General features: G+C 46.1%; 1 protein-coding gene across 1 annotated transcript; it reads right to left on the reverse strand.

The window, feature by feature from the left end:
- Window positions 1-1746: 1746 nt before the first annotated feature.
- On the reverse strand, window positions 1747-12461 carry CHRNA1 (cholinergic receptor nicotinic alpha 1 subunit). Its single transcript, XM_042952684.1, has 8 exons — window positions 12044-12461; window positions 11897-11941; window positions 10723-10832; window positions 8449-8644; window positions 7731-7968; window positions 4446-4669; window positions 2267-2506; window positions 1747-1972 (listed from the first exon to the last, which is right to left on the reverse strand). The coding sequence occupies exons 1-8, from the start codon at window positions 12251-12253 to the stop codon at window positions 1841-1843; spliced, it is 1395 nt and encodes a 464-aa protein (XP_042808618.1). The 5' UTR covers window positions 12254-12461; the 3' UTR covers window positions 1747-1840.
- Between the last annotated feature and the right edge of the window lie 3526 nt (window positions 12462-15987).

The following is a 15987-nucleotide window of genomic DNA, read 5'->3' on the forward strand; positions in this document are numbered from 1 at the left end:
GTGGCATTAAGTACATTCACAGTGTTGTGCAACTATCACCACTGTCCATTTCTAGAACTTTCCCATCATCCCGATCCGAAATTCTACCCATTGAGCAATAACTCACCCCTCCCTCCAAACCTCGGCAATCTCTATCCTACTTTCTGTCTCTATGAATTTGCCTATTCTAAGTACTTCGTTTAACTGGGATCACAAGATTTGTCCTTTTGCGTCTGGCTTATTTCATCAAACATGTTTTCGGGGTTGACACATACTGTAACACACATCAGAACTGCTTTCCTCTTTAAGGCTCAGTAATATCATATGTACACACTGCTGTTCCACTGATGGACACTTTGGGTTGTTGCCATCTTTTGGCTGTTGTGATTATTGCTGCTGTGAACACTGGCGTGTAAGCTCTCTGTTTAAGTCCCTGCTTTCAGTTCTTTTGGGGTATACACCTGGCAGCAGAATTACTAGATCCTATGGCAATCCCGTGTTTAGCTTTTTGAGGAACCACCAGACTGTTTTCCCTTGGGTTTTCTCTAAAGTGAGGGCACTCTGCCGTGCCACAGATCTGTGCTGATGAATTACTTCGGGAAGTAGGTTGAAACCAGCTGGGTTCAGAGAGGCTGCCCAGCAGTGCAGTTTACCACTCTCCCCAGTACTCATATGGGTCAGGCGTGTTCCAATGCTCCGAAGGTCACAACAAGCCCAGGCTGCACGCTTTCTCCTTCTGAGGTGAACTAACTACATTGTGGCTGGAAAGTGGCTCCGAAGGGAAATAAGTTTCTGTCCTGTTCACTTGCCTGGAATTTCAGAAACAGTGAGGATATGTGCATACATTTCTGATTTCATTGCTAGAACTAAGCCCCCCACACCTGACTGGACGAGGACTGGGGAAGAGGGCAGAAGACCTAATTGGGAAGGCAGGAAGGGGGTTGGCACTAAGACTGAAGCTCTCAAAACCCTGATGGGAGTTACAGGATGGCCTAGATCACGTGGGGCGTGTCCAGGGGAGCAAGGGAGCAGGAGATCCCACCCAGCCCCGAGCTGCTGAACTCAGACTGGGTCTTGGTTCACATCTCAGTTCTTCTGCTTGCTAGTGTGGGCAGTGAACTTGAGCTTCTCGAGTTCAGCTTTCTCATTTGTAAAATAGGGACGTCATAAAGTTATGAAGATAAAACAAAACCACATATGGGGCGCCATTCGCACAGTGCCGGCCCTCACACTCAGTACAGCTTAGGAAACCAGCTGGCTGTGTTCCTCAAGCCCCGACTACTCAGGCGCTGTGTCAGAGTGGGAAGCCCTTCCCTCACCTCCCAGTTCTAGAAATCTGCTTTAAAGCATGGGTTTTTTGATGCGCTTTGCATTTTGGTGGCCATTTCCAGAACTTACATGTTGCCTTTCTACGGCTTCCTTTCTCTCCAAATCAAACGCTTCGTCTTTTGGGGACTGGCAGGTGGGTTTTACTTGTAGGTACAAAACTGACTTTAAACAAGGGATACATTCTTTGCTTAAAAAAAAAAAAAATTAAAAACAAACCAACAGAAAACCTCAGTTATTCTGGGCAAAACTCTTCCAGACGCCTTTGGACGTGAATATGTCTCGTTAGTGACCCCATTTCATTTACTAAAAATGGTTTCACTCTCCAGGCAGCCAGAGCAGGATTAAAGGGAGAAATGATGTGAAAATACTTGAGGCCATAACCTTATGTAAATACGAATCATTATCATTAATCATAAATACAGAAAATGAGATGTTTGATAAGTGAGCTGTATCAAAATAGCCAAGTCTTCCTGTCTTCCCTGCCTTTCCCTGCTCTGCCTGGTGCTGGGAGCAGAGGTGGCCTCAGCTCTGCTCATCCTTGCTGATTTAATTCAATGAGCCGACCTGCAAACACAGCCAGGGTTCCAATGATACAGACAAGCATGAAGACTCCAAGGAGAATGTGGTCCATCACCATTGCAACATACTTCCATTCCTCAGCCGCCTGGGAGAGAGAAAAGTGTTAGAATTTCCTTACGATGGTTTTTGGACTCACCATGTTCATGCTATGCATCAATTATGACCCACTCAAAGCCTGTAACATCCCTTGGCTGGCATTGTGGTCTTTATTATTCGAATAGATTATTCACAATGTGTTGGCTCACTAAGGTGGCTTAGAGGTGGTCACCAATGCTGCCTCTTGAATGCCAGCCTACTCCTCAGGACAAACCCATCCATCTGTGTTCACGTATTGGATCATTTAAACCCGGAGGTGTGGGTTTCAAGTCACGAAGCTTACGTTATTGGACTCCTGGTCTGACTTCATGGTCTCTGCGATGTATTTGACTCCTTCAATGGCACTTTTTACCTCCGGGTGTTTGATCAGGGGAGAGTGGAAGCCCATGGGTGGAGGCCCCGGCTTCCCAGAAATGTCAGAAATATCAATGTCTTCTGTAAAAATCTTTTTGTCTTGTTTTTCTCTGGATGGTCTTTTCATGGTGGAGAAGAACATGATATTTGGGATAGTGTCGATAAAAACCTAACACGAAAAAGAAATCCATGCATGAATTAACGCCAGTAATGCAAGTATCAAACTCTGACTTTGAATTAGCCGTGTGACTTTAGGCAAATCAGTCAGCTTCGCTGGACCTTAGGGTCTTTGTCCTTAAAACACAAGGACAATACTAGATTTTCTCAAAATTTCCTTCAGACTTACCCCGTGGCCTGTCAAATTACTATGGTTAATAGAGCTGATTTTGTCATGTGAACAGTTCACCACGGGAGGGAGCCCGTGCGCAGCTGTTGGGCTCGAGAAACCAATGAAGTTTAAGCTTCCAGCCTTCAAGGAACCGGCTTCCTTCAAAGCCTTGTGTTAGTTGGATAATATGATTAAAGGAAAAGCCCTTCTGGCTAAAAAAATATATGAGGGTCCAGCCTCTAAAACAGCCACAGTGTTTTTTTCTCCCCATTTCTTATTCCTGAAGAAATGCAACATGGGCGTTGCCAGGAGTCACATAAGTCTTTATAGATACAGGGACTGATTGTCCTCCCCAAAGAATACATTGCAAGCAGTAGTTTCTCTGTTAATTCATGACAAATGTTTTGCATTCTGCAGAAAACACCCTGACGTCGGTGTCTCTGTGAAGTTTTACCTAAAAACTGACATATTTGAAATGCTAACACTTTTTAAATTTCAATAATGCAAATATCTGAGACCAAGTTCCTCACGAAAACTCACTTTTTGACAATTTCTCGTCAAGCATCCTCTCTATCTCTAGCCCTTATTCTATTCTCAGCAGATGATTTTACCAGCAAAAAATAAGCAGTCTGTTCACAGATTGGGAGACATACAAACAGAGACCTCAGGAATTTCACAGATTCTGAATAAAAAGTGATATATTCACCTTCTCTAATCAAAGAGACTCTTTAAGTGGCCAAAATGAAGAAATCAGGAGACTATAGATGCTGGAGAGGATGTGGAGAAACAGGAACCCTCTTGCACTGTTGGTGGGAATGCAAATTGGTGCAGCCGCTCTGGAAAGCAGTGTGGAGGTTCCTCAGAAAATTAAAAATAGACCTACCCTATGACCCAGCAATAGCACTGCTAGGAATTTATCCAAGGGATACAGGAGTACTGATGCATAGGGGCACCTGTACCCCAATGTTTATAGCGGCACTCTCAACAATAGCCAAATTATGGAAAGAGCCTAAATGTCCATCAACTGATGAATGGATAAAGAAATTGTGGTTTATATACACAATGGAATACTACGTGGCAATGAGAAAAAATGAAATATGGCCTTTTGTAGCAACATGGATGGAACTGGAGAGTGTGATGCTAAGTGAAATAAGCCATACAGAGAAAGACAGATACCATATGGTTTCACTCTTATGTGGATCCTGAGAAACATAACAGAAACCCATGGGGGAGGGGAAGGAAAAAAAAAAAAAAAAAAAAAGAGGTTAGAGTGGGAGAGAGCCAAAGCATAGAGACTGTTAAAAACTGAGAACAAACTGAGGGTTGATGGGGGGTGGGAGGGAGGGCAGGGTGGGAGGGAGGGCAGGGTGGGTGATGGGTATTGAGGAGGGCACCTTTTGGGATGAGCACTGGGTGTTGTATGGAAACCAATTTGACAATAAATTTCATATATTAAAAAAAAAAAAACAAAAAACAAAAAACAAAAAAAAAAAACAAAGAGACTCTTTAAACGTGAATTTGGAGTGGGCTTTGTTAATTCTGTTTTTCTTCTGTGTCTGGGAAGGCTATAGGAATTACTTATCCCTAGCAAGAGGCTAAAAGAAAGTTTCTTCCGGAAATCCTCTAAAAATCCCCGGAAAGGACAGTTCCTAAGGGCCCACATGCATCAGCCAGAATTCCACAAGCCAAGGGGAGGGAGAGACCTTCATGAGGGCAGTGCTGCCCCACGCGGGGGGGGGGGGGGGGGGGGGGGCGGGTGGCAGGGCCCTCGCTCGCTCACCTTGCGTACCCAGTTGGGCATGACGTGGGTGCTGGGGGAACGGTGGTGTGTGTTGATGACAATGACTGTGATGATGATGGATGCGATGACAAACACCATGGTGAACAGCATGTATTTCCCAATCAAGGGCACGGCACTGGAGGTGGAAGGGATTAGCTCCACGATGACCAGGAGGAACACGGTCAAGGACAGCAGGACAGAGATGCTCAGAGTCATCTTCTCTCCTGCACGGAATGAAAAAGAAATACAACCCGTTCACTGGTTTTATGGGCTGAATTGTTCTCTTCGGTTTTCTGCATGGAAGTCCTAAGCCTCATGGCCTCAGTGACAGTATTTGTCGATGAGGCCTGTAAAGAGGCAATTAAGTCAACATGAGTTCATCAGGGAGGGCGCTCCTCCAATGACTGGTGTCCTGAGAAGAAAGGGAGATTGGGGAGCGCCTGGGTGTCTCCGCCGGTGAAGCGTCTGACTCCTGCTCAGGTCACGATCTCGTGATGCGTGAGTTCGAGCCCCGCATCTGGCTCTGCGCTGACGGTGTGGAGCCTGCTTGGGATCCCCTCTCTCTCCCTCTCTTTCTCTCTCTGCCCCTCCCCCACTTGTGCTATCACTCTCAAAATAAACTTTAAAAAAAAAAAAAAAAAAGAAGGAGATTAGGGCACGGACACACACAGAGGGGAAAGACCAGGGGAAGCCACAGGGAGGAGACGGCCATCCACAAGCCAAGGAGAGAAGCCTAGAGGAAACCAGACCTGCCGACACCGTGACCTCCAGGACTGTGTGGACAAAATTCCTGTTGTTTCAGCCACCCGGTCTGTGGCACTTTATTAGGGCAGCTGTAGCAGACTAATACGCCACAAAACCCAGGGGGTGAGAACCATGTGACCCGCATACAGCTGGGGACATTTGGGGGGCAGGATTTCGTCCTCTGGGACCTTAGCACCTTAGCTCTACTGACCATGGCAAGTGACAGACACTTCCACTAGAGGCCACCAAGCAGCCGAGGGCTGCTTTGTCTCCTGTCCCAGCATTCCACCGCTTGGTGGAACTCAGGGAGCCAGGTACACCAAGCTGAGTGACAAGCTAGCCTCCAGGTGGCAGTTTTTCTGTATGCAACAGACTATCATCAACCTCACAAAGCTGCTCGTGACCCAGCAGGTGGATGGGCAACCCAGGAGCGCATGTGTACTTTTCTCGGTATGGGAGGGGGCTGCAAGACCAAAACTGAGAAAAGGACAAAACCAGTGAACTTTGCACATTCATTTAGAGGACGGTTTGGTTTTCTTCTTGTTTTGTCTTTCATATCAAGGGACCAGGGGTTCCCCTACCCCGACCTCTTCTCACCAGATCCTATCATTTCAGGGTGGATAATTCCCCGTTCGAGTCTTGGTATGGCAAGCCAGGAGGGTGGGGGACTGAATGGCCCTGGAATATTTTTGTGGGGACTGACAGCCTCGGAGGCAGCTCGAGAGCCTTTGGAAGGGATTTCCCTCGGGCTGGTCTTGCTGTTTGTCTCGGGAGACCCTTGTGTTGTCCCGTTCTCCAGTATGGAGCTTTTTCCCGTACTGGATGCTTCCAGATGCTAGGAGTGTATACAGGATATGGAGTGGATGCAAACAAGAAATGATCAATTCCACCTAGTGAGAAGAAGTCTACTGGGTGGGTAGGAAAGTCTTTAAAAGTGAAAAAGAGGGGGCACCTGGGTGGCTCCGTCGGTAGAACATTTGACTCTTGGTTTCGGCTCCGGTCATAATCTCACAGTTTGTGAGCTGATAGCACTGAGCTTTCTGGGAATCCTCTCTTTCCCTCTCTCTGCCCCTCCCCTGCTCATGCTCACTCTTTCTCTCTCTTAAAATAAATAAACTAAAATAAAGATAGGTAATTTTTTGTGAAAAATAAGATGTAAATATGAAACATTGATCAAATTACATCAGATTCCTTGAGTAATAATGATAATAGCTAACATTTATCAAGCATTTTCACTGTTCTGCATGCTTTTCAAGCATAAACCATCGCACATTTATAGAGATTCTGACTAGTTTCCATATTGCCCTAACTAGTAGTCTCTTCACTTTAAGAGGCTTAATTTGTCAGAAAGTCAAAAACAAATTGTGTTTGTGATCATTTGTTTAAAAATAAGTACAGTCATAAGAACAACGGGCATTCTGTGGGGCAAGTTCTGCCTTATTCTCTACTGTATCTGTGCCACATAACAACTGTTCAACAAATACGTGTCAAATTAGTGAATTCATAATCTTCTTTTCCCCTTGTTATAAAGTTAGACTTAGATTTTGTGTGTGTGTGTGTGTGTGTGTGTGTGTGTGTTTATTTGTGTTTATCATTTTGATATAATTGTTCCCTGTCATAAGTTTGAGGACTGTCTGTATCTTTTCTTTGTCCCCACTTGTCTGCCCTAAATTGTTTATGAGCAGGTGACTTCTCACAGGCACTTGTGTGCCCTCTTCCCCTTTTCTGGGGATTGTTGGTGTTTGTTGAAATTATGTCACAGATGTGATCACTCAGTAGGAAGTAAGGAAGTTGTCCAGGCTGATATGTGAGAAAGAATTGCCACTTGGGAAGTATGGTCTTGTGTGTAAAGATTGTGCCACCTGGAAAACAGACATGCAAAAGCGATTTTCAAATGGCAAGCAGTGAGCAAAAGAGGCAAGACCTGGGAGCGCCTGGGTGGCTCGGTTGGTTGAGCGTCCAACTTCGGCTTAGGTCACAATCTCATGGTTCGTGAGTTCAAGCCCCGCGTTGGGCTCTGTGCTGACAGCTTGGAGCCTGGAGCCTGCTTCTGATTCTGTCTCCCTCTCTCTCTGCCCCTGCCCGCTCATACTCTGTCTCTCTCTCAAAAATAAAAATAAACATAATTTTTTTTTTTTTTTAAAGAGGCAAGACCTGGCTTAGTCAGGATATAGCAAGTGGCTTCATAGGGGAAGTGGCATGAGGGGTGACCCAAGCCTTACCCAGCATGTCTCTGGGCACACAGTAGGTATTCAGCAAGTAAGCATTGATGGTTATTCGCTTTAACTACACTGAGCTGTGTCTGTGCACCTCCAGGGTCACGGTCAACTCTCTGCCTGCTCCGTAGTCTGCTCTAGCTGTGAGCTCCCCCCACCAGTGACTTACCACCGAACATGGCCTCTCAGTAAATGCATCCTCCCAGCGATGATGATTTGGGCCTGTCTGCTCATCCTTGTTTGTTAGCCCATAATTATTTCTGGTTTTCCCCAAAATAGCGGCACAAGATCTGCCTGCATCAGCAGCCATGGCACCTGCACCCACCTGAGTCTGTGGGCAGGTAGAACACCAGGCCGGTTAGGAAGGAGAAGAGCAGGCAGGGAATGATGACGTTGACGATGAAGTAGAGGGGCAGGCGCTGCATGACGAAGTGGTAGGTGATGTCCAGGTAGGGGGTGGAGGGGCAGCAGGCGTAGAACACCCAGTGCTTCCAGCCTCGGGACTCCTTGATCACCCATTCTCCGCTTTCCATGAAGTTGCTGAGGTCTGGTTGGTCGCTTTCCTGAGAAGATGAAATGAAACATTGAAAACCCAGCCACATCACCCTGAGGAGGGGTGGGTTTCAAAATCAGCTGTAGGCGGTGCTGTCGTGTACCCGGGACAGGACCCACGAGGGCCACTTCCGGTTGGGGCCATAGAGTCCTTTCCTGTAAAATAAGGGGGCTGGGACTATTGGGATCCTCCATGTTGACTACACATTCAAGTCACCTGGGAACTTCAAAACATATTGGTGCCTTAGTCCCACCCCAGACCGATTAAGCCAAAATTCCTAGGACGGAGCCTGGGCATAGGAATTTACATAAGCTTCCAGGTGGTACTCATGGGCACACATCAAGAACCGTCCCCATATCGAGAACCACTGAACTGGGCGATCCCAAAGTTCAAATGGGCGCTGAGAGCCTGTGACTCTGGAGGCGCAGAGTTGGACACCTGAATTACGCGTTTCCTGAGACCAGCCGCATCACACGAGGGCAGCACCTACCGGGTTGATGGCCACCACAGAGCCATCGTAGGTCCAGGTACCCAGCTTCATGCTGCAGTTCTGTTCATCAAAGGGAAAGTGGGTGACGATGATCTCACAGTAGCTTTTGAAGATGGCTGGAGGCGTCCACGTGATGTGGCCAGTGTAGTCCAGGAGCACTTTGGTGAACTTGACAATGGCAAAATCACCATCTGCACTGCAATTGGGATCAAAGAGGAACATGACTCCAAGTGACGGATGAGCCTTCAGTTCTGCTCGGGGATGTTAGCAGGAGACAGCTGTTAATTATTCAGGTGCTAATTATAGACGCTTTCACTGGGACAGTGTCACTTTTTATCCATAGCAGTGTTTCCCAGGTTTGTCTGATAATAGAAACGCTGGGGTGCTTGTTTAAAATACAGGTTTCCGAGCACCATCTGAAGCACTAAATCAGAATATCTGGGGAAGAACCTAGGAATCTAATTTTAAGGAAATAACAGGTAACACTGTATACCAGATTTTTTTTTTCCTTCCCAGTCCTCAGTAGTATTTGTAATGTTAATTTCCATCTATTCCTCCCCCAATATACCTTGAAAGTTAACTGGGGGAAAAAAACAGGAATTTAAAATAAAAACAGGTCCAGTGGCTCGTTACTGTGGTAAGCAGGTTAAGAAAGGCTCTGTTACCTCTTTCAGAACTATTTAGAACTCGATAGGGTGGGGCTACAAACCCAGATGCCTCCATGGCCAGGCAGGTGAGGAAGGCGGTAAGGGCAGGGGAGAGCCCTCTCTCCTCTAAAGAAGGTGACCCTCTGCTTTGCTGTGGCTTCCTTGTGTGAGTGAAGGCCCCAAACTGCCAGATATTTGGATTTTTCCTCGGAAGCGGGAAATCTAGATTTTTTAATACAAAGTTTCCATATTTTTGAATGTTGGATTTTTCTAGAGGGACTAAAACTCCAGAGTTTAATGTGATATTTTTAAATTTCCGAAAGTTGGCACTGATTTCTCACTACAAAAATCCAACATGGTAGATATTAAAAAATAACAAGCCACTTCTGCAGGCCTCATTCAGTGGGCAGTCCACGTGACCCCAAATGGCCTGTGTCCTGGGGGCCTTGGCCAAAGGCATTTAGAATAGATGTTGAACAAGTGGGGGGGGGTCTGCCTTGGTGGGCTTTCGGGGACATATGGCATATATTGGAGTCTCACTTCATTAACCAAGAGATTTTCTTCCCACTGATTTTTCCTTGGGATGGAGGTAGAGCTCTATCCAGAAAACTATGCAGTTTTGGACCTTCCCAAAAGAGACCCAAAGAGCAGAGGGCCACAGGGTCATCTGGGTCCATCTCTATAGATAGAGATAAGTAAAACAGGGTTCTCCCCCCACCAGGATGTTCCCGAGTGAGTTTGTCAAAAGGAGGAGCGGATTTTAATGGCTCTTCTCTTAAATTCTTGCCGAACGAGAAAACTAACACAAGACACTCCATCAGCGTATTTGTCCGAAAAGGTTACACAAATGATTGGATAATTTGGCTCAAGCTTGAATCTCAGGTGCCACTGGGAAATATGTAGTAGAAAATCAAAGGAGGAGGGCCAGCCTTAAATGAGGGTGTCATTTCCATTCACAAGCCCCTGCCGCCCTCCCTGGTCAATCTGCGAGAAGGCACAGCCTGCTCACACAGACACATGCTGTAGAATGTCAGGCCACACATCCTCTCGGCCGATGGCGAATGCTCCTGCCTGGGAAGGATGCTCTTTGAAACGAACGTTCCCTGACAAATGAAGGGCGTATGATAATGAACCTGTCATTAAACCGGAGTGTCTTGAATCACATTATAATTTCACAACATGCAGTCTGTCACGGAGCCCGGTGGATGGGCTATGCAGGCATCCCAGGCCATCAGCAGCACGCGATGCCCTGGGAAGCCATGACGACGTGATGGATAACAACCCCGGGAGGTTCAGACCTATTGGTAGGAAGGACATTTAATTCCAAGGAACTCAATTATATGAATTTGGGTTCCTTGGATGGTTGCCCTCCACCCTTCAGGAGCTCTCAGGGATTAAATGTCCCCCACCCCACAGCCCTGATTCAATTTGGCTCTGATAATTGTTTCTATTCATAACATGAGACACCATATGGCACCCCTAGCATGTCAACTTGGCTCTTGGTTTTTAAGGGTTATTTAATGTGAACGGTGTGAGAAGCGTACTGAGAGTAGCAGCCCTTCCTATAGGGCTTGGGCTCCACCTGCCCCAGGAATGTCGCCCTCCCCAGCCCGTCTGTTTTGCTTACTTGTTATAGAGAACGAGGTCTGGGCGCCAGATCTTTTCCGAAGGAATGTGAATTTTTTTCACGCCACCATAGTCCTCTGGATTCCATTTTAGGTTGTAGTCTACCCATTGCTAAAACATGGAGACGACATTTTGCTAATAAAAAGAGCTAAACACATTCTTCAAAAACCTAAGAGTTCTGATGGATATGATAGTCCAGATGTGGACGGGAGTTGTGCTCCAGTAAAAGAGGTTTGATTCAGAATTCAGCTTGCACGCTAGCAAACGATAACACCAAACGCCTCTATGGTACTGACTACATGTAGACACTATTACAAGCATTTTACCCATATTCATCTCGTGGTCTTCACAATAGTCCTATGAGGGAAGAGCAATTATTGACCCCATTTTACAGATGAGAAAACAAAGGTACTTCAGGGTAGCCCGTCTCCCATGCCATCCTGCCCACCCCAGGAAAGGAGCATGACCTTCTGGTAAACATTTCTCCCAAGCAGGCAACATCATTTTATAAAAGTGGTATATTTCTTTCCTACCTTATAAAAGAAATAAATGCCCAACGTAGCAAATTCAGATGACACAGTGTTATGACCTGAACTGCGTCTCCCCCGGAATTCGCGTGTTGAAACCCCAGTTTCCAGTACCTCATAATATAACTTCATTTGGAGATAGGGCCTAATTAGGTTAGAATTAGGCGCTTAAGAGAGGCTCTAATGGAACACAACTGGTGTCCTTAAAGAAGGGGACATGGGAAGGCAAACATTTTCAAGAAGAATGCCATGTGAACATGACGTTGGCCAACTACACGCAAAAAGAGACAGGCCTGGAGCAGTTCGTCCCTCACAGCCCTCAGACGGAACCAGTTCTGCCGATACCTTGACTTTGGACGTTTGGCCTGAAGAGCTGCAAGAGAATAAATGTCTCTTGTTTGAGCCACCTAGTTTGTGGCTTTGTTTATGACAGGTGGCCTAGCAAACTAATATACAAGCACAAAACACGAAGTAAAAAACAAACACACACATACCAACAAATACGACCCATAATCTCACTACACCAAAATATTTATACTTCCACGATGTTGGTATGTAAACCGTGTTACCCAGATTGATTCCCTTTGGGCTCAGGTTAAATTCCGGGGTGAATACCGGCAGCATCAATGCAGTTATCTAGCTGAATACCTGTTTCAGTCGCACATTGGTTGTCACAATCTGATTTACTTCATCCTGAAAAAAGAGAAGACCCCATCTTTAGGGGTAAGGACGGGAGGAGGGGGGAGGGTGCTGCAGGGTGAGAGGGGTGGGGAGCCCAGAGTGTGGCTGTCTCACCACGTTGATGAGCTGTATCAGCTGCAGACCCACGGTGACCTCCACAACCTGGCGGTGGTCTTCCACGGGCCGAACCACACTGTTGTAATCTTCAAACAGCTTTGCCACCAGGCGGGTCTCATGTTCGGAGCCTAGGACGAGGCCAGCTGAGACAGCAAATGACACACACACTGTCAGATTCTGCTCCCCGCCCTCTACAAACACTCGCATAAGTAACTGAGGCGTGACCAGCTAATGGAAAGCACACAGACCCCCTTGTTGAAGGGCTCCCAGTGCAGCTTCTATTGCCCTAAGTTCTTTTCCAATTGCAGCTGCCGGTGCGGTCCCTTGCCTGGCGGGGTGTGCCAGATTATCCTGACACTTGTGCTCTGAACAGATGACATTCCTTAATACAGCCTCTGGCTGAATCAGGCTTGTCGTTGCGCACACACAAGAAGACAAGTCCACACAAAAGCCCGTCTTCGTATTTCAGAGTCTACTCATGGGGCTATGAAATCTCAGGTTGGCTGGCGTCAGATCTCATGATGCGCTGAACAGCCGAAAATTGATGCCGGTTCATACCCGCTGGGATGGCCGCCATTCACAGAACTGAAGACGGCGAGTGTTGGTGAGATTGGGGCACGGTGCAGCCACCGTGGGAGAGTGTTTGGCGGTTCTTCACACGAGGTGCGTGCAGAGTGACCCTGTGACCTAGTGATGCCACTCCTAGGTGTATCCCCTCAAAGAACTGGCCACACAAAAACTCGTGCACCAGTGTTCACGGCAGCATTATACATAATAGCCAAAAGATGGAAACAACCTGAATGCCCATCAGCAGATAAGCGGATGAACAAATTGCGCCATATACATGCGGTGGAATATTATTCACCCATAAAAATGAATGAAGAGTTGACTCACGGTACAACATGGTTAGGCCCTGAAAACGTGCTAAGTGAAAGAAATTGGACACAAAGGGGCACATAGTGTATGATTCCATTGATATGAAATATTCAGAAGAGGTAAATCCATAGAGCTAGCAGATCAGTGGTTAGCAGGGGCTGAGGAGACAGGGGAAGCGAGAGTAACTGCCGATGGGTACAGGGTTTCCTTTTGGGGTGACGAAAACGTTCTGGAACTGGATAGCGGTGATGGTTGCACAACACCGTGAATGTACTAAATGTCACTAAATCACGCACTCCAAATGGTAGTTTTATGTGATGTGTATTTCCTGTGGCAAATTCTACGTAGTGTGTTTTTTCTTGTAATTAAAAAAATTACTGCTGGTGGGTCCGTGTCCCTGTTAACTTAACATTAAGTAAACACCACGTGCTTTTCTGACCTGGGTTTGGAGCTCTTCCTGTCTGGAGCACGAGTGACTTCTTAGGAATCTTTACTGCATTTTCCCTCAGGTGGATGAAAAATAGTATCTACTACTCTTGGACCCCACAGCTTTTCTATATCCAATGTTATGCAGTTCTCACCAGCCTGCGACGAGGCAGGCAGACGGTCATTCTCACGTGAGATCTGAGAGGCTGGAAGACTTGTCCAAGGTCCTGTGGCTGGGGCGGGGCTTGGGAGGAGCCCTGTCATTCTGCGCTGTGCTCCTGCACTGACTCGTGAGGTCACGAGTGTGCCGTGGGCTGTCTTAGAAAGTGCACGAATGCACCCACCGTTCTAACCGTGAGAAAAAGCGTTCCAAATTCCATCAAGTGCCTTATGAAGGATCTTTGTAACTCCAGCCTTACGTGGATTGGGGATTGCCTGTTCAGGGTCAGGAGAGGAAGCAGACACATGATCCATTTGCCCTAATTCATGTAAGCAGATCTCCCCTTTCCGCAGGTTATTCCTGAAGCCACCATACCTTTTCCCTGGGCCATGACAACTTCAAAAATCGCATGAGTGAGATGCTTTCCCTTGTCCCCAGTAATGTTAACCTCTTGCCTCTAAGACAGGTTATTATTTTTCTTTACTGTTTTTCTCCTTGAATCCTAGGTTTGAAAGAGTTTGTCAACCAAATAACTGTTAAGTTAACCAATTACCTTTCTATTTTTATTAATAAAAATAACTAGCGTATCCAATTTGTTATGTGGCAGACATGCTTTATACGTATTGACTCTTTCTTTTCTCGTAACTGGGTGGGGTAGGCACGGTTCTTGTCTTCACTTTACAGAGGAGGAAATTGAACCATAGGGAGGTTGAGTGAGTTGTCCAGATTTCGTAAACGGTGGAGCCAGGACTCAAGCCCAGCGACCACGCTCTCCACCACTATTTCTCACCCAGAACTTTGGACCGGCTTGGAATAACCAATGTCACACAATGCGTCAAAACACGTTCATCCCCACAAAAATGTGTATTTTGTTAGGAGAGCTTCATTGAAGGCCCTGTATTTGTATTACCTTATTGAATCCTTATAATAATCCTATGAGATAAGTCTTTACCCCTAGTTTACAAGTGAGAAAATGGACATTCGGACAGTCGAAGCATGTGTTCATGGTTCCCAGGTAGTTGGAAGTGGGATTATAAATGCAGGCAATCTGACCCCAGGGTCTGTGCTCTTTGTCACCTCCCTTAGGGTGAATGTATCTTTTCCATTTGGATTTTTGAAGCTTTCCGCGTAGCTTGTTAAATGTCTTCATTATGACCTTCCTGGATTCTATGTATGGAACCCCTGACCTAGCCTACCTCATTTCTAGTTTCCCCAATTTTCTGAATCCCAAAGCGTCCATGCAGCACTTAAACACCACGCCTCACCCAAACAACTTGCATTCAAGGACGCTTCAAGGGAGCGTGTTGTCCAAAGACCCAGTTTTTGCTGTCACCCCATTGAGCACCTGGGACACAGCAATGCCCTGTCTTCCACACCTGTCTCTCCTGGGCCCCTCCTGGCTCATGGGCAGGGCACTGTCATGGGTCACTGAGTGCCTTGGCTACAGAGTGTGAAGCTATTGCTTTGGCACTGGCTGGGCTGCTTATCTTTAAGTGACTGTTTATTCCCCTTTGACAGGAAGACCATACTAGAAAGCAACAGATAGAGCAGATGGTCTACATTATGTAGCAGGAAAACTATGCAGGCCAACTCTATGGTCCACTGGGGAGAAGGCAAGGACTGGGAGACAGGCCCGGTCAGCATTCCAGTGACATTCGCTTCCTCCTCTCTCAGTCTCACTAATAACAAGGAACCTTGTTCTTTCCATAATGCATTCCTAAGGAATTTCTAAGGAGGTCTCCATTTCTTAGATTGGGTTCATTGTTTGTTTCTTTTTTTCCTGCCCAAAGCAGGGTGGAGTAATAGAAAACATACAGGACTTGAAGTCAGAATTCTGTGATTCTGTTCCCAGCTGCAATGTGGTCCGTGTAATTAATTGGACCAGCTCTTCATGGAATCAATGAATCACAGTAGATACTTTCTTAAAAAGACAGGGTATAAATTAATAAACACACACACAGAAATAATGTCAAAGTCTTTCTTTTCAGCAAAATCATAGGGGTAATCTGTATCCAGATGGTAGTAACATTAATTCATTCATTATTTGTTGAGCACTTACTATATGCAAAGCATTGTTTTAAGAGCTTTGAGATATTCAGAGATGAATTATACGAATCTTGTCTTCCTACCCTCATGAAGATTGACATTTGTCATTTACCCAAAGAGCTAGGAACAAGTTGCAAAGTAATACAGCGTAAGAAAAGTGGCAGTGAAGTACTTGGGATTCTGGAGACAGAAGAGAGGAAAAGGTTGTGATGAAAGGTGCTATGTAAGTAGAACAGAGATCATTATGTCCCTGATGTGAATGAGAATTTTGGCCACAAAGAACTGATTCTAACTAGGGGAACCCAGCCACAATTTCCAAGTGTTCTTTTTGTACTCTACCGGGTCGATTTGCATTTTTTAAAAAAAATTTTTAATGCTTATTTATTTTTGAGAGAGAGAGAGAGAGAGAGAGAGACAGACAGACAGAGCATGA

The sequence above is a fragment of the Panthera leo genome, chromosome C1 (assembly GCF_018350215.1).
Source record: "Panthera leo isolate Ple1 chromosome C1, P.leo_Ple1_pat1.1, whole genome shotgun sequence".
NCBI classification, from domain to species: Eukaryota; Metazoa; Chordata; class Mammalia; order Carnivora; family Felidae; genus Panthera; species Panthera leo.

Excerpts from the sequence above, each read along its gene's own strand:
- CHRNA1 (XM_042952684.1), bottom strand. The coding sequence starts at position 12,253 with ATGCGAGTGTTTGTAGAGGGCGGGGAGCAGAATCTGACAGTGTGTGTG. Across the intron at positions 11,942-12,043 it reads TGATACAGCTCATCAACGTG|GATGAAGTAAATCAGATTGT; the intron begins GTGAGACAGCCA and ends CTCTTTTTTCAG. Across the intron at positions 1,973-2,266 it reads CAGACCAGGAGTCCAATAAC|GCGGCTGAGGAATGGAAGTA; the intron begins GTAAGCTTCGTG and ends TCTCTCTCCCAG.